Here is a 17,369-nt window from a genome sequence, read left to right as displayed (position 1 = left end):
ATTTATAAACTATAGTAAAATTAGTTTTCATTTGTGGCTAAAATTATATTTTTGATAATTTTTTATTTATCTCATCTCAGGGCTAAAATTATATTTTTGATTTAATCTGAAAGTTTTATTAAAAATATTTTGTGAAATTTCATATTTTTGAGAATTCGCTGTCTAACTTTTCATATTCATTAAAACGCGTAACTTCAACGGCGTACATTAGCATGTTATTGAGGAACCAATCGGAAATTTTCTTAAAGCGTACGTTAGTGTCATCAACTTGCATTCCTTTTAAAACTTTTTCAACAATCAACATTAATTAGGTCCCGCCATTTCTGTCAAGTCTCATCGGTTTTACTCTCTCCGCGCCAATGACGAGCCCAAGTCCATGGCACGGCGGTGAACGGCGGAATTCAACCTCCAGTGGTGAGCGGCGGAATTCTAGCTCCGTCAGTGAACGGCGGAACTCTAGCTCCCGTGGTAGTCGAACACCGGTTTACTTTCCCTACTCACCCAGTCCTGATGTGTCCGTCGGTATGGAGTCCCGCTCCCGACTTAATCCTGTGAAAGCCGCTGCTCGGTCTGTTGCTGGAGCTTTCACTTCTTGCTTTACACCGCCGGAGAAGGAAACGCCGCCGAGTTTGGGTTTTGGTAGTGAATTTCGTAATTCTTCAGGTAATAGTTGATTTTAAGGGAAGGGAATGGGAATGACTTGGATCGTGCTGTCTTTGCTTCTGTTTTCACTTTTGAGAAACTAGTAATGAATATGAATGAATAGGTATTGCTGTGGCGTCTTTCCAGAGCGGTTAACTTTTTGTTGTTTTTTGGATCGTGGGTGTTCGTTTGAAATTTTGGTGAAGATTTTATCCCAATTGTTTTTTTTTTCTGCATTATTTCCATTTGGAAAATCTTTGTTCCTGCTAATTGCAAAAAGATTTCCACCAAGAATCGTTTAATCTGTTTCTAACTGAAGATCGTCTGAGATAGTGGATTTCTTTATCTTGCGTTATTAGAGATTTGAAACGTTTTGTCTTTTGCGCTTTAAATTCTATCATTTTGTTGTTAGATAACTAGAGCAAGATATGAACAGTTGTATTCTTAAAATCATTTAGAAAAGTCCCTGAAATTGACCCAGTCAAGAAACTGCAATTACTAGTTTTTTCTTCGTGGGCTCACTTGATTCAAATTGTTCTCGGTTTCAAAGAGGGAAATGAGCATTGTGTCTATATCTCTGTAATTCAGATGCTTCCAGTCATAATGGCAGAAGAAATCAAGGATCTAGGCGAGAACCCCGCTCCAGTTCAAATCTATCCCACGATAGAGAGCCTGGATCTTTAAGGATCAACATAGAAGAAATCCGCAAGGCCACGAAGAACTTCTCCGTATCATCAAAAATTGGTCAAGGGGGTTTCGGGTCTGTCTACAAGGGGAAACTTGATGGAGTTCTCGTGGCAATTAAACGTGCCAAGAAGGTTAAATTTGATTCTTAAGCAATTTAAGCAATTTATGGCATATTGCTTTGAATCACTATTTCTGTCCATTTTTGTTTACTTGAATTCCATTTTATTACTTATTTCGAATCTCTTCCTCTGCAGAGTGTATATGATAATAACTTGGGCCTGGAGTTTAAAAGCGAGATCCAAACACTTGCACAAGTAGAACATTTAAATCTGGTTAAGTTCTATGGATATCTTGAACATCAAGACGAAAGAATCGTCATTGTGGAGTATGTGCCGAATGGGACTCTCAGAGAGCACTTAGAGTGTGAGTTACTTTGTTTCAGCTTTATCCTCTCTTTAAACCACACCGTTTACTCTTATCTGAATCATGAAACTTGATGGCAGGCATCCATGGCACTGTTCTTGACCTTGCTACAAGGCTCGCCATTGCAACTGATGTGGCTCATGCAATAACATATCTTCATATGTATACAGGTATGGATCTGATTTGGTGCTCAACTTCATAAAACTTAGGGTGAGTTTGGAATGACTTTCACGTTAAAAATGCTTTTATTATCTGATTAGGTATTTTTAGAAAAACAGTTATCGAACTACAAATTATAGGATTCAGATCTATGTGTTTTAGTTAAAATCGACTAGTGGCGTATTTGGAATGATTCTAAAATGATTTAAATTACTTTTATCATTTTTAAAATTATCAGAAATATATTTTTAATTATTCAAAATACCATTCAAACTGTAAAATGGATTGAGTGATTAGATGTGTGTTTTGCACTATAGTTCTTGATCTTATTAGACCATACATCTTCTCTGATTCTTGTTGACCTGACCTCATTCTGCCGTATGTAGACCGTCCCATCATTCACAGAGACATAAAGTCTTCTAACATTCTATTGACCGAGAATTATAGAGCCAAGGTTGCGGACTTTGGCTTTGCAAGACTTGCAGCTGACGGTGATGCGACCCATGTATCCACTCAAGTCAAAGGAACTGCAGGGTACTTGGACCCAGAATATCTCAAAACTTATCAACTGACCGAAAAAAGTGACATCTATTCATTTGGTGTTTTGTTGGTTGAATTAGTCACAGGCAGACGCCCTATAGAACCCAAGCGAGAACTTGAGCAGCGGATCACTCCAAAATGGGTGAGCCTCTATCTCTCATCATTTCACTTATAGTATAAAATCATATTTCATAAGGATGTGGTACATAAGTTGCTTCATTAGAATATATAGTTATGCACACAAACTCAGTCTTGATGATATCATATACCATAATGAAAATATATTATAACCGTTAAGAATGCAGATATTCCACGGGATGTATAATAGGTTATATCTCTATTGGTATATACAGTTTTCAGGTAGAATCTAAAACTAAATCCATGTGAACACAAATTCATTTTGAACAATAGTACCATTGTGAAACTACGGAGTAAAAATCATGAAACTCAGTGTCATTTGTTCTTCACACATTGCTCTGGGTTGACATTAATGCAGGCCATGAAGAAGTTTTCTGAAGGAGAGGCTAGTGCAATATTGGACCCAAATCTAGAGCAAACAGAAGCAAATCATTTAGCAGTGGAAAAGATTCTGGAATTGGCCTTACAATGCTTGGCGCCTCGGAGGCATAGTCGACCTAGCATGAGAAGGTGCGCCGAGATACTCTGGAGAATACGCAAGGACCACAGAGATCTCTCAGCTCCTGATTTCCGTTCATTCTCTACAAATTCACAAAGGAGTGCCTCGGTAAGAGAAAAATTAAACTGAAATCAAGTAGAAATTGTAGATAAGCTTTGAGCTGAAAAAAGACCTTGAATTCTTGGTACATAATCATGAATATGAAGAACAAAGCCCTCTTAGAATCATCATTCATGGAAGCAAGGAGATTCCCAAAACGTATGTTCCTCTTCGTAAGTTCATTTGGTGAGATTATATTTGTTTGGCTTGTGTATTAGCTGCATTGTCTAGCTTGATTTTGGCTACTAATTCTTTCTTTTTGCTTGTAAATTTATGTATTTAGTTGTCTTAAGGATGATTGATTGGTTGCTGTTCTGACTTTGCTCATCTTTTGTGACTGAATAAGATAAATTGAATAGGGAATGTACAAACTTCTGGGCAATCTCTTGTTCAGTTTCTTCGACTTAATATGAAATCGAGAAGGTGAGAGCAAGTTGGAATTCTTATTTATTATTAGTAAGGAAGTGTTCTTTTAATATTTAAAGCAACTATTTGGAGTGGCTCGTCTAGTGCGAAAAAATATTATCAAATACTTGTAATTTTATTCTTGTTGTTAGATAATGCAAAATTACTCAAAATCGATCTATCAATCAGGTAGACTATGTATATCTCAAAAAACAACAATAATAAAACATGATTAATAATTCCTAAAATGATGATTGTAATAAATTGTTTATCACATCATACCAACTTAAATTTTGATAGGACGAATTTACTAGAACAATGGTGTTTGCCTTTAAGATTTAAGAACTAAGCTTGTAAAGATTGTCTTGATAACTTCTTATTTGTTTTATTATCCACATCTCTCAACTTTTTTCAAAATTATCAACCCAAGTTTTCAAAACTTATTTTCCGTTACAATTTGACTAAAAATTTAGGTGAGAAAAACACAAATTTTTAAAACAAAAAACTAAAATGAAACCGTTATTAAACAAACCAGTATTTCAATTATTAAATTTTTTTAAAAAATACCAAAACCATTATGCCTAATTTGTGAGATAAAACAGAACTACTTAACAGAAAAACATTTGAAATGAAATAATCACAAAACAACACCTATTATTAGGAGTCATTTTTGATTGAAGACAGAAGCAAAGTAAGTGTAAAGTTTATTTCTCATTGAGGATGATTGATTGGTTTATTTATGGGTAGGGAACTTAAAAAATAAGTTAAGATTATATATATAATTTTTTTACATCTATTCATTTGGTGTGAGGTTGAATGGGTATAGTCTTATTAGACTTGTTAGAGAAATTATGATGAATCTAAATAAGTTGGAGGTTTCATTTGTGCCGTGTAAATTCTAAATGTATTTTATAGATCGATTTTTATTTTCTTAGATTCAAACAATAAATTTAGGACTTCGAAGAAAAAACGATACAAATTGAGTTGAATATTGAAAGTTGATTGGATTAGTCTTTTTTAAAACTCAATTGGTAATACCAAAATTATTATACTTTTCAAGTAAAAACAAAAATTTCGATCAAATACAAAATTAAGAAAAAAAATTGATTTCTAAATCGATCCGAATCGCTTACATTGGGTTCGATTAAGTCGCACAATTAGTGTGGTTCGGTTCATATACAAAATTTTTAAAAATTTTCTATCTGATTTGGAAATCGAACCGAATGGAATCGTCGATCCCAATGCCATTTTAAATTAAAGGGTTAAACTTGCATAATTATTGAGTTCGGTTTGATTTTCGAGTTGCCCGAACCGACCCACTTAATTTACGGTTTCGAACTAATCACTTGTCCCAATTGACCCGACCCTATTTGGACTCAATTGATCTGAATCGGGTCGGAGGATCGAATACGTAAAACAGAAAATTGAAAGCCTGCGGAAGCATATATTTGTTGTTCCTTTGGCGCCATTCCGCTGCTGCCTTTGGCTCTTCCATTCTCTCCCAAAGACGAAACACAATTGTAAGCGTTCCTTCAATTTTTCATACGGGAATTTTCTTTTTGAGAACTTGGTTTTTGCTGAATTCTCTGTTTTGTTTATTCTCGTGTTGGGAGGGTTTTAATATTTGAGCTACGAAGGTTGAGGTTGGGGGTAAAGGGTAGGGTGTGAAGGAGTCAGGGAGTTGAGGGATTAGGGCCTTTCTTTTTCGATCAAATTTTAGAGACTATGTTGCCATTTCTTATTATCCTTTTAGTTTTCTTAGTTTTATCCATTTTTCGGTCAGAATTTCTTAGAGTGAGATTGCTTATTTTTCATGTTTGAGTTGCTTGAGTATTTGATTGTATGTTTTGTTTGATATTACTTCTTGAATCCTTTGTTATTTAAGCCTATGAGAATAGTTAACTCTACAGCTACTAAGCATTTAATTCGTGCTTATTGGGTTAGGAGAGCTCTTAATAGTTTATCCCTTTTTTGTTGTCATCCCCATTGAAAAGCCTTTGACCCACTTTACTACTTCTGTTTTTTCTTAAATGTAGCGGCCATTGCATGGTCATAGACTCATAGATATTAAGACCTTTTAAAAACGGGGTAACAAGATCTTGTGAAATTCGTAATACTGATTTTAAGTATGGCATCTTAAGTCACAATTAACTTCTCATCTCAATTTGTTATGGTATTGATAGGAAAACAGTCTTTGAGAGTCGGCAGAATAATTGGAGAACATGGCATCAAATTTGGGAGGAGCATCGATATCACAAACAGATGATTTCGAGACGTTCACACCAACGACTGATGTTGAGCCTCTAAAGAGGGCTTGGCGTAATGAAAAGGCTGCTCCTGAGATTCTACCCTATGAGGCATCTTTGGTTGGGAGAATCAAAGAGCAGATCCAAGCAATGGTATTCCAAAATTCTGCTTAAGATATTCAATGCATGTTTAATTCCCTAGCAAAGAAAAACAGTTTCAATGTCACACCTATTGTAATCCTCATGGCATTATTTATCAAATAATTGAATATCATCTCTGGAACTTTAGTAATTCATGATTTCATTTTTATAAATGTAGTTTTTGAAATTGCAATTTTGGTTTTTATATTCGATTCTTCAAATTTATTATTTAATTTTATATAGAGGTTTTGTACTTGTCCCATTAACGCTCTTTTGGTTCATATGGCACAATTTGAGCATGCAGATCATCTTGGTCATGAACGAAAAAGACATATAATACATTTTTCTTGAATTGTAACAGTTCTTCAATTGTGTGGTCCATTTTCTTTATTTATCTATTACTGATATTGATACCAGTTGCATCCATTCACAGGAAGATACTATAGAGGAATATTCAAGAAGTGGCATCGATCCCCTCATTGTATCACTCTATCAAATGGATTTAGATAGGGTACAGTTCTTGTTGAGATCATATATTAGGAGTCGCTTGCAGAAGGTACAACTTACCTATAGTTTAATTTTTTTCCACAGATAGTAGTTATGCTTTTGTGTCTCATTTTTCCTTTTCTCCTTTCTATATTTCGTATTAGTTATAATGATTTCATTGCATTTGAAATCATGAATGTGTATATTCCACACAATGACACAAACATAGGAAACAGATCATGACTTATGTGACCAAGTTAGGAGAGAAGATGAATTTGAATAATACCTCAATGCGTCTTATTAAATTCAACAAAGCACAGCTTATACACACAAGGCCTCGTTAAACCATACATAAGCCACAAATAAGCTTGACAGAAATAAAGAAATTAAACTACTTAGAAGCACACTTCTCCACCGAAGCATCCAACTTAATACATCAATGACCCAACTATAAAATCAATTTAATTCTCCAATTCTATACTATTACTTCTCTTCTTTTAATTTAAAACAATCTTCATCCCCCAGATTGAGAAGTACATGCTCTATATCTTGAAGTCAGATGAACTTTTCGGACGTCTTTCTAGAGAAGAGATAACATTTACTGATAGGTGAATGCTATCATCATGTTGTTCATTTTTTTAATAGTCCAGTAGTTTTTATTTATTAATTTTTTTTCCTGGCATGTTATGGTGCAGGTGTCGCCATGATATGAAAAAACATTTTGATGAGAGTGTTCTATCAAAATTGCCAAATAATTATCAGGACATTTTGAAGCAATCTATAACAAGTGAAGAGGATGACATGGGTACTCAATACCTTCAAAATAATTTCTTTGATTTTTTTTTCCATAAAGCACTGCAATCACATGCTCTCGCATTCTTTTCTTAAATGTTCACATTCATGTTATGTATAACTCAATTTGAATATGCAGATGGTAATGTATTTTGACACCGTGCAATTCCTTTAGAAGGATCAATCTTGTTACAGAGCGTTGATTAAATAGTCCATAATGGAATTGCAATATATTTTAAGAAATTAAAAGTTCCAAAAAGAAATAGATTTCTTTCAGTTTTTCTATCAGTGGAGCGTTTGTCATAGGTGCTCAAAATTATAACTTGTTGGATACATTCACGTGGTATTCTAGGATAGTTCAGATCAACTCCCATGTAGAATTTTATTTTCATATTGCTGCCAATATTCTTTCACTTCATGCATCCTAGTAGGATTTCTGGCCAGATGGCATGGATTTTGTGTTCCTTTATAAACTGCCAGGAGATAATTTTTTTTAAAAAACTTTAAATACTACTTTTTAAACACTATTTTCTCCCCGCACTTTCAAAAGTTCATTTTTATTGATGCATGTTTTGTTTAAATGATTTTGGTATTGTCTGATTTAGTTCCAGAACCTCCATTGGACACGTTTGTGGTCTGCAAAAGTAAGGAATATCTTGAACACATACAGCTTGAGGATGAGGAAGAGAGAGCATCTAGTAGAATGTAACTTTTCGTTGTCCTCTTTTGTATTATTTTACTCCCTTTATAATTTCCTTCTTTTTGCTATCATATATGACCATATCCTACAACATACCAAATTCTACAGAGAGGAGCCTTTTGAGATGGAGGCCAATGTGTTGCACATTATTCGCTACAGGCCCATAAAATCACTTGTAGAGAGCGGGAGAATTGATTTGCTGTAAACAAAATCTCTATCGCATAGCAGGTTTCGACATGGGTACCTCTCACCATCTTTATTATCTTGCATCTTGTCTTTGTCAATTTGTATGTGATAAAAGGCACTGTTCAAGTTTGTTTTGGTAGTTTTATAGCATTAATGTTGGTGACTTTTCCATGAAGTGAATAATCTTAACAGCAGTTGCAAGGTCTGAACCCGTTCCTAGATGGTTTTTCAAAGTAGGCTAACCAGGATGTCTGATTGCTAGTAACTGTGTAGCATTAGTGCAACCAACTGCTAAAATAGCCATGACATCTGCCTTCAACTTGACTTTTGACATATTTTTATTTTAAATTTTAATTTGATTTGATCATATTGAGATTCAAACCTCTAAAATCTGGTAATAGAGTATTAAGCATTTGAGTTATTTTAATATAGATTTGTTTGCGATTATCAGTATTTAACCTAACATAAGACATGGTGAAATTTATCCATATCATATAATATGTACCCCTGAAAAAAAAATTCAGTTCAATATAAAAAGTTTTTTAAAACAATTAAAAGCTTGCATAGAATAAATCAAAAAGCTCCTTTGCTAATTCCCTCTTGTATTCTTTCCTTTTATTATTGTGATTTCATTTTAAAGGTGATGGAGACTATTGCATTGGTATCTTGGATGCTAATTTCAGCATTGGTTGAGGCTCATAAATGAAAGGAATGGTAGAGCATTGAAGGGCATTATCAAATGCTGGTGAGCCATTTCAATCTGAAAACTCATGATATTAAATGATGAATGTGGCATTACAGTGAAACCAAACAGTATAATTTATAGCAATCAGCTACGCATCAATTAGAAATGATGGATACTTTTAGATGTTGATTTACAATTTTAGTCTATAAACTTTGCTAGGTGTATCTGTTTGATACTTGAAATTTGAAAGCTATCCATGTCTATGAAGTTTTAGTTTTATATCTAATAGGTCATTGAGCTTAAAATTATGTATTTAGCTTTGTATAATAGATATATTAATTTTATGTATTTAGCTTTGTATAATAGATATATTAATTTTCAACTGTGCCTATAAATCTACTTAGATTAGATTCTATTGGACATAAAATTCAAACTTATATCTAATAGATTGATATGAAAGGAACGACACACAACTAAAAGTAAAGGATCTATTAAACATCTTGAAAGTTCTAGACTTAAAATTGAAAGTTCAAAAGTCTAAAAAGACATAAATCTTGAAACTAAACTTGTAATTTATTGTATTTTAAATTTATGTGTGCAAACAAGTACTATAATCATATTTGTAAATATAGCCAAATTTATCCCAATTTAAGATTTTGCTATATTTGTAATCTTTTTTTAAAATGTTGTTATTATACTTACACAAAAAAATTAATCTTTATAAAAGTTGGTAGTCCAAAGTTTATATTATTTAGAATTAGGTATGTGAATTTGAGTTCGAATATCCTTATTTATTTTGGCACTAAAGATTTCTTTGACTAAAGATTGCTTTGATAAATGAGGTGTGACTAAAGAAATAACAAAAACAAAAAAACAAAAGATGAGTATGAGAGTAATATTATATTGCTTTGGTTGATTTAACATAATGCAAGTTGTACGATGAAAGAGTAAGGAAAGTGGATATTAGTTGTCATACATATCATATCAACATTAGAAAATCTTAATTAATAATCCAAAGACAAGATCCACAAACATAGGAGATTGAAAGAGGAAGCATCATTCATCCTTCAAATGTTTTCCAAATCCAATATCGATTCTCTCAAGGTCACTTGAATTATTTCTTTAGTTAGGCAAAAAACAATAAGAAGAATATAATCAACTTGAAAATATATTATTGATGTTATGACCATGTATATTCAAATTGACTCATTTTAGTTATATTCATAAGTATCGTACAAATTTTTTTAATACAATGACAACTCTAACAATTCATGTCAAAATTTTGAATAATATCTATGCTATTGCTACTTGTGCTGGTTAGGAAAATTTCTTTTTAGTTCTTTATTTTATTGTTACCTTCATCATTGTTTTCTTTTTCTTTTTTAATTATCACAAAGTGGAGGGATTTGAATCAAAAACAGCCAGCTGTACTATCACTAGTGGACAAAAAGTTTAAAATTACAAGGAAAAAATTATTTATTATTATAATTAAACTAAATTAAGACTAAAACCCAATTGTTTTATCTTAATGATCCCACAAAGTTGGATTAGCAGCACAATTATTTTTTCTTCCTCCTTGAATAACACAAAATATGCTTAGGAGAAGATTGAATGTAAATGGAATTTCATTTTAATATGGAAATTCACATTTTATTTTACTTAGGCTTTTCTTGGGTAACAAAATATGATTTTATCTACACAACCATTAACAATTTTTTGGTTGATAAATAATTAAGAAACATTTTTTTTTCTTTTTAATTAAGAAAAAAAAAAGTAAAAAACTTAGCTATAGTAGCCGGAAAACTCGGTGCAGTCGGAAAAATCCATTAGTGGCGGAATCGACTCCTCCGGCACGATTAGGGTTCTACATAGAGGACAGCTTCTCTGATCGCGAATCATCCATCGATCCAAACATTCTTTATGAAAAATGTGTTTACAGTTTTTCAAAAACCTAACCTCATCATCGTCCTGAAACTCACAAAGACAAACGGCGCAACACTCCGGTGGAAACTCGACGGCGGCGACGATGTCGGTGAACTTAACGACGGGGACGAATTTCTCGATGAGGATTGTGGGTACGGATCGATCGTAGAAGATCGAGGTCGGATTTTCGGGCCAAACGACGTTGGATTCGAGAAAATCCGAAAGCCCTAGAAATTGAAAGAGCGAAACAATGAGGCTTCGGATGTAACCAAGGAAGAAGAGGAGATGGAGAAAGGCGTTGGGGAAAAACATGTCGGCGTAGCCTATGGGATAGCCCATGGCGGTGGGTGAGAGAGAGGATTCCGGTTCCGGTTCTGTTTGTGGAACGGCAAAGAGAAGGGGGATTATACGGCGGTTCATGGATGAGAAGAAAATTGTGTAATTATAGAGAGAGAATGATGAGTGTAAAGAATAGAAATGGTGGCCGGAAGAGATGAAAGTGGACGGTGGAGACGCCGTAAAGCGGCGGCGGCGCGGATGGAGGGTCCCAAACGAGGGAATGAGACGCGTTTAATCAATAGAAGGGTATTTATAGCCACTCTCTAAATACTCATACCTTCCACTTGCCCACTTGCATTATTTTCATATTTTCTCAAATTCATTTTCATAATATAAAAGCATTCTAATTTAAAAACTATCTAATTAATTTTTTAACTTTCAACATTTGGTTTTATAGTTATATGTTTCTTAAATTATATATATATATATATATACCTTTTACAATGTTTTCAAAAATTAAATGAAATTTGGAAGGCTAATTACAAAATTATAAAATCTTAAAATATTGTCAGCAAATGTGATTAGAAATTGACCATTTTAAAATAAAATATATTAAAATGTTACAAACTATAAAACTTTTAATTCTATCAACTATAAAAATTGATAACTTCTATAACTATCTATCAATAACTATATCGATGTCTAATAATATCTATTATTTATAGAATTTAAAATTTTACTATCGTAAATATTTTGTCAAATTTACTACTTTTCACCATTTTTCCAAACAACATGAAGTTAAGTTAAATGTAAAGATGTCAGGTAAATTTTCTTAAATTTAAGATTTGATTAATGGTTATTTAGAAAAAAAAATGGAGAGAATACATTATTTATTATGATGATTATATTATTTAATTAAAAGGGTAATTTGGTAGTTTTATTTTCCCAAATTAAAACCAAATTTCTTTCTCAATGAAAATTTCACTATTTTTATTATTTTATTTCATTCATTTTATTACTATTTTGAGACGTGAGAGTTTGAAAATAAGCACTTTTGGAATTAAAAGAAAACAATAATTGGGATAAGACAGGTTCTCATGTTAATTACTAAAATGTTTTAAATCCCAATTAAATAAGGTAGATTAAGGAAGATAAGATTAATAAATTTGTGTGGAATATATATGTAATTAAGTATATTTAATTCAATATGGTGGAATTTTCTCACGTTGAAGAAATGGAATTCCTTCTTATTATCAAACTCTTTTTTGGCTATTTCGTGGACAGTAACAGTAGACATCGCCATATGGCTGCTTCCCTTTCTCTATGTCCTGTCTGCTTCATCATTTTCTTCATTTTTTGTTTCAAAATCACATTATAGATTTAAATTGTGGTTTTTTTCAACATCAATAAAAAATAATAACTATTGTATGTTTTTTATCGAAGGAAGCAAAACAAAAATTAAACCCACTTATCTTACGAAATCCAGCCATTTCCTACTCAACAATATTGGAGAGTCAATAAGAAAAATCATGATTAACAAGAAGAGCATGATTAAGTAGATTATGAACCATTCTATTGTAATATTTTGAAGCATGACTAAGACATATGATATTAAGCTTTTTAATAAGATATGAACACTCTCGTGCTATGCCAAAAGGAGAGAAAGTGAAAGACATGGAATGGAACTTCTTAACAACCAATCCACATCCAACTCCACCCAAACATTCCTCAAATTAAGTTCTTTAATCAACCCCAAAACCAGCCAAAAGAGCCATCACTTCACCACCCTTCAGCTGGCACAACCCCAAATTGGGATAGCGAATGAGCAGCGATCAAATGGCTACCCCTATCGTGCATGACTTCACGAAACTAGTTGGATTCGATTTTGTTCTAAAGGGGAAAAAATGTATACTTTTTCATTTTTGACAAATTATATGAAATTTAGCTAGTTTAAATAAGATAGGTTTTAATTTGCATCCGTTGTAAAAAAACGAAATAAACTTGATTTTTTTCTATGACTTTTTTTAATACAATCGCGAGGTGAAATTTTGGATCTCTAACAACTAAAAATATAGTCGTTCTAAATCTAAAATTCCATCTTTATACTAGAAGAAATAAATAAGAATAAGCAAAATTTAAAAATGGAAGGTAAAGATATATATAAAAAAAATTATCATTTGGGGTGCATTCAAACAATATCATTTAATTTTTTATAATTGTTTTTACCATCACATAAAAATATATTAAAATACAAAGAATTTTAAAAAAGAGTAAATTTTACAAAATATTTACGATCTATATAGCAAATTCTATCATAGATAGTCATGATAGAATTATATAGAATCAAAAATTTGGTTATAGCTTGAAAATATTTTAATTTATTTTACCATTTTAGAAAATAACCCTTAAAATATTATATTACCATTTTATTTATTAATTACTCTAAGGAATCTTACTTTTGGTTGGTGGTTCAATGGGCCGAGACCTTACTTGTATGGGTCAGCCCAACTCGAACGCGATACACACCGACCCATTGGCATCTGGACTTAGGTCTCGTCCACCGTTGGATGGATCATATCACAGTAATGGATTGAGCAAATCTGACGGTCCAAAATAAGTTGTATCCTCTACGGCCTTGCTCACAATTCTCAAGCTGTTCCTTCCAATCTTCTCGAGACAAGACCTCTGCCATTGCGTTCCTCGCAAGGTAGGAACTAGTCCGAGGAGCTTTTTGGAGCTTCATTTTCACTTCATTCAGATTCCTCCATCTCAGGTCAGTGATTTTGAAGTTTCTGGCAACTTCAATTTTAGTTTGAAAATTACGTCGTAGAAGAATTCGTGTGATCGCTTGGATGTGATTTGTATCATTTGATTTGTTCTTGTTTGCTTCAGATTACGGTTTTGAGTTTGTGTATGTAATCGAAGCAAATATTTATGCTGCTTGTGTTTCTACTATGTATCTTCGCTTTGAATTTGATGTGTAATCAATATGTTGCTGGATTTTCATTAGCTGAATGTTCTTTCTCGCAGTGATAAATCTTGTGTTTGGTCTGGTTCTTGCAGAGTTTACTGGACGTGAGTCGGATTTGCTTCAATGGCATGCAGAAGGTTTGCTGCGTGCTCATTTCAATCTTTCAAGCCTTACACAAAGATTTCCGAATACTTTGACCGAGTTCTTAGACCGAATGTTGTTCTAAATAAAAGATACTATAAAGATGAATCTCACAGTTTCAAAAGAGCCACTGTACGTGGTTTACATATCCCAAGTTATGGTACACATCGCATTGATACATTTCTGCCTGCATCGTCAATGAAATACTGGAACACTATCCCTCTTACTTGTTTTGGGAACTTGTCAAATTATCGGAATTATTCGTCAGCTTCTGGTAGAAAAGCTGATATAAGTGGAGATACTGGTGTGCCAGCAGCTTCTTCGGGTGTTGAACCGGATATCAGTAACCCCCCTGATGTTGGAAGGGACTTGCTTGAAAAGGTTAAGGATGTCTGGCAAAGTGCTGTTGATGCAGCATCTTTTACGGGGCAGAAGGCTAAAGAAGTTTCGGATGAATTATCTCCGCATGTAGATAAACTACTCGATTCACATCCGTATCTAAAAAATGTGATTGTTCCTGTGAGTATGACCTTGGGTGCTACTCTTTTGGCTTGGCTGGTAATGCCTAGGCTTTTGAAGAGATTTCATAAGTATTCAATGCGAAGTCCTGTTGCCATAATATCTGGATCCTTACCTAGTGAGGAAATTCCATATGAGAAAAGTTTTTGGGGTGCACTCGAGGATCCTTTGCGATATCTTGTTACCTTTTTTGCATTTTCTCAAATGTTAGTGGCTCTAACTTAAATATATTTCTCTTAATTATATGCCAGTCTCTTGGCTATGTACTTTAACTTTATCTTCCCTAACATTATTTGTTCAAACTTTGACTTGCAGTGGCGTGATAGTTGCACCAACTGCAGTAGCACCGGAGTTTGTTTCACAGGCATGCAGGGGGGCTGTAATCCTTTCCCTTGTCTGGTTTATTTATCGCTGGAAAACAAATGTGTTATCTCGAGCCTTGGCCACCAAGACTTTTGCAGGGCTTGATCGGGACAGGTTACTTACCCTTGACAAAGTTTCATCTGTTGCCCTATTTGCTATTGGATTGATGGCTTTGGCCGAGGCATCTGGTGTGGCTGTTCAATCTATGTTGACGGTTGGTGGTATTGGAGGTGAGAGCTTGGTGCCAAATGACTTTGCAATTATGTTTCCATTTTACTGATTCCTAGTTCACCGTCCTTTCTATTGTCTCCACTAACTGCTTTTTTTAGCCAACATTTCTCTTGATAAATAGACATTGTACGTGGTTACTTATATATTATTGATGAATAGGGATCTGCTCAAGATAACAACCATGTTCTTGGTTCTTTCATCTCCTTTTTCCTCTATGTAGGAGTGGCCACTGCTTTTGCTGCGAGGGATATACTTGGGAACATTTTGAGTGGCTTAACGATGCAGTTTTCACAACCCTTCTCACTTGGAGATACAATTAAGGTGTGTGTAATCTTTTTCTCTCTGCATTTTCTGGAAGGGTATGGGATTTAAAGAACAATGGAAACTCTAGACTGTCTAGGCAAGTTTTTTCTTGTTAACTTGCAATCAAATGAATTGAAAATTTCGATTTGCAGGCTGGTGCTATTGAAGGTCAAGTTGTGGAAATGGGACTCATGACAACATCGCTATTAAGTGCTGAAAAATTTCCAGTCGTTGTTCCAAATTCTCTGTTTTCTAGCCAGGTGAACCATCATCTCTTTGTCCTTCAACATTTATTGTTTTTGGCCTTTATTTTTATTCCTATATTATCACTGTATGCCTGTACCTTTTTACCTGGTCCCCAATCATACCCGCCTATTTGCTTTCGTTTAGAGTTTTTCTTCTGCTAACTTCTGTATTTTTCAAATAAATTTCTAAAATAAGTTACTTATCCACTTTCAATATCCAACTTTTTGTACCAAAAATTATTTGCATTTCTAGCTCATTGAGAAGAAAATTTGAGCTATTAACTTTGTAGACTTAGAAATGGTCGTAGTCATTACTCAAGTGGTGATTATTCTAGAAAACTATCTTGCCATTTCTATCATCTATGTTTGATTTTCAAATTTTTGCAGAGATTCTTAGCAACTCTCATATGCTATGTAGTGTCACAATATTTATATTTTTGGATGAATCTCTCTAGGGATTTGCTCATTTGGCTCCATATGCTTCAACCCATTTCAGTTGTGTTGGATACTGTGACGGAGTTCTTGGATTAAGACAGTGGTTTAATTCTTGGATTTACTTTTTTACATTTTGGTTATTCTACAGTTTCCGTTAAAATGAGATGGTAACTTTTGTAGGTAATTATAAATAAGTCAAGGGCCCAGTGGCGTGCAATCGTGAAGAGGGTTCCTTTGCAAGTTGATGATATTAGTACAGTTTCTCAGATAACAGATGATATTAAGAATATGCTTACGTCTCACCCCAAGGTGTTCTTGGGCAAGGAGGCTCCTTATTGTTTTCTCTCTCAAATTGAAAGTACATATGCAGAATTGACATTAGGTTGTAACCTTAGAAAAATGGTAAGTCTAATATTCTTTGTGGTCATCCTACCTGTTATGGCTTATGCACGCTAAGCCTCGGACATGTTGTCCTTAAAAATTTTACAATTACATACTTCAGAATGGTTCTTGTGTAGGGTAAAGATGAATCGTTCTCTACAGAGCAAGATATTCTCCTTCAGTCAGTACAAATCATTAAGGCGAAAGGTGCAACCTTAGGAAGCACCATGTCAGATTGGACGAACAAGTAATGATGCTAACCGTACTTCAAAAGAAAAATATTCACACAAATGGAGGTCAATCTTCTGCTATTCCCACTTCGTTTCAATCCAAGCAGTTTGGCAGCATTTCTCAACGTGAGTGGGAGAGCGATGAATTCAGTTTAGAAGAAAGCAACTCATCCCATCGACATAAAATTCGGAACAACCACCTCACAAAACTACCATATTTTTGTTCAATCAATCCTTTTGTCTGTGTTGTTTTTGGTAGCTTGGAATATGTTCGACAGGCCAAGATTGCCAGATTGGAATGTTCGAACTTGCTGCTCGGCATGGGTTGCTGGCATTTCTGTAAAGCCTCACAAGTATTTTTATTTTTGTTTGTTAAAATTTCCCTATATGATGCAATGGATTTAGTTTCTTCACATTTTTGTGAATAATTTTCTTATTTTTGAGAAAGGAAAATTGTTTTGATATGAAAATAGCTACAGGTTTCGCCATGGTTGGAACTAATAGAGGGGATGAGAGAGTA

At 33.8% G+C, this 17,369-nt stretch overlaps 3 protein-coding genes across 8 annotated transcripts; all 3 read left to right on the top strand.

Annotated features, from left to right (window-relative positions):
* Positions 1-291: 291 nt before the first annotated feature.
* Positions 292-3,635, top strand: LOC101220722 (calmodulin-binding receptor-like cytoplasmic kinase 2). The gene is made up of 6 exons (XM_004133809.3): positions 292-663; positions 1,231-1,460; positions 1,584-1,752; positions 1,833-1,922; positions 2,298-2,593; positions 2,948-3,635. The coding sequence occupies exons 1-6, from the start codon at positions 360-362 to the stop codon at positions 3,215-3,217; spliced, it is 1,359 nt and encodes a 452-aa protein (XP_004133857.1). The 5' UTR covers positions 292-359; the 3' UTR covers positions 3,218-3,635.
* Positions 3,636-4,963: 1,328 nt separating this feature from the next.
* On the top strand, positions 4,964-9,114 carry LOC101210888 (DNA replication complex GINS protein SLD5). Of its 3 annotated transcripts, none has more exons than XM_004134274.3 (8): positions 4,964-5,112; positions 5,776-5,991; positions 6,413-6,535; positions 6,991-7,073; positions 7,161-7,270; positions 7,863-7,962; positions 8,066-8,185; positions 8,784-9,114. In XM_004134274.3, the coding sequence occupies exons 2-7, from the start codon at positions 5,815-5,817 to the stop codon at positions 8,160-8,162; spliced, it is 690 nt and encodes a 229-aa protein (XP_004134322.2). In that variant the 5' UTR covers positions 4,964-5,112; positions 5,776-5,814; the 3' UTR covers positions 8,163-8,185; positions 8,784-9,114. The 3 variants fall into 3 exon arrangements, with proteins under 3 accessions (XP_004134322.2, XP_011650740.1, XP_031737760.1); XM_011652438.2 differs by having other exon boundaries at positions 8,066-8,197; XM_031881900.1 differs by lacking the exon at positions 4,964-5,112 and having other exon boundaries at positions 5,853-5,991; positions 6,397-6,535; positions 8,066-8,197.
* A 4,528-nt stretch (positions 9,115-13,642) lies between these two features.
* LOC101220483 (mechanosensitive ion channel protein 1, mitochondrial) lies at positions 13,643-17,319 on the top strand. 4 transcript variants are annotated; one of them, XM_004133808.3, is made up of 7 exons: positions 13,643-13,803; positions 14,094-14,867; positions 14,977-15,254; positions 15,476-15,576; positions 15,711-15,818; positions 16,419-16,640; positions 16,757-17,319. In XM_004133808.3, exons 2-7 carry the CDS (start codon positions 14,125-14,127, stop codon positions 16,868-16,870), a joined length of 1,566 nt encoding a protein of 521 aa, XP_004133856.1. In that variant the 5' UTR covers positions 13,643-13,803; positions 14,094-14,124; the 3' UTR covers positions 16,871-17,319. The 4 variants fall into 4 exon arrangements, with proteins under 4 accessions (XP_004133856.1, XP_031739321.1, XP_031739320.1 ...); XM_031883460.1 differs by having other exon boundaries at positions 13,691-13,803; positions 14,061-14,867; XM_011652437.2 differs by lacking the exon at positions 13,643-13,803 and adding an exon at positions 13,812-13,941.
* The last annotated feature ends 50 nt before the right edge of the window (positions 17,320-17,369 follow it).

Source organism: Cucumis sativus, chromosome 3, assembly GCF_000004075.3.
Source record: "Cucumis sativus cultivar 9930 chromosome 3, Cucumber_9930_V3, whole genome shotgun sequence".
NCBI lineage: Eukaryota > Viridiplantae > Streptophyta > Magnoliopsida > Cucurbitales > Cucurbitaceae > Cucumis > Cucumis sativus.
This window is presented reverse-complemented; position numbering and strand designations above follow the sequence as displayed.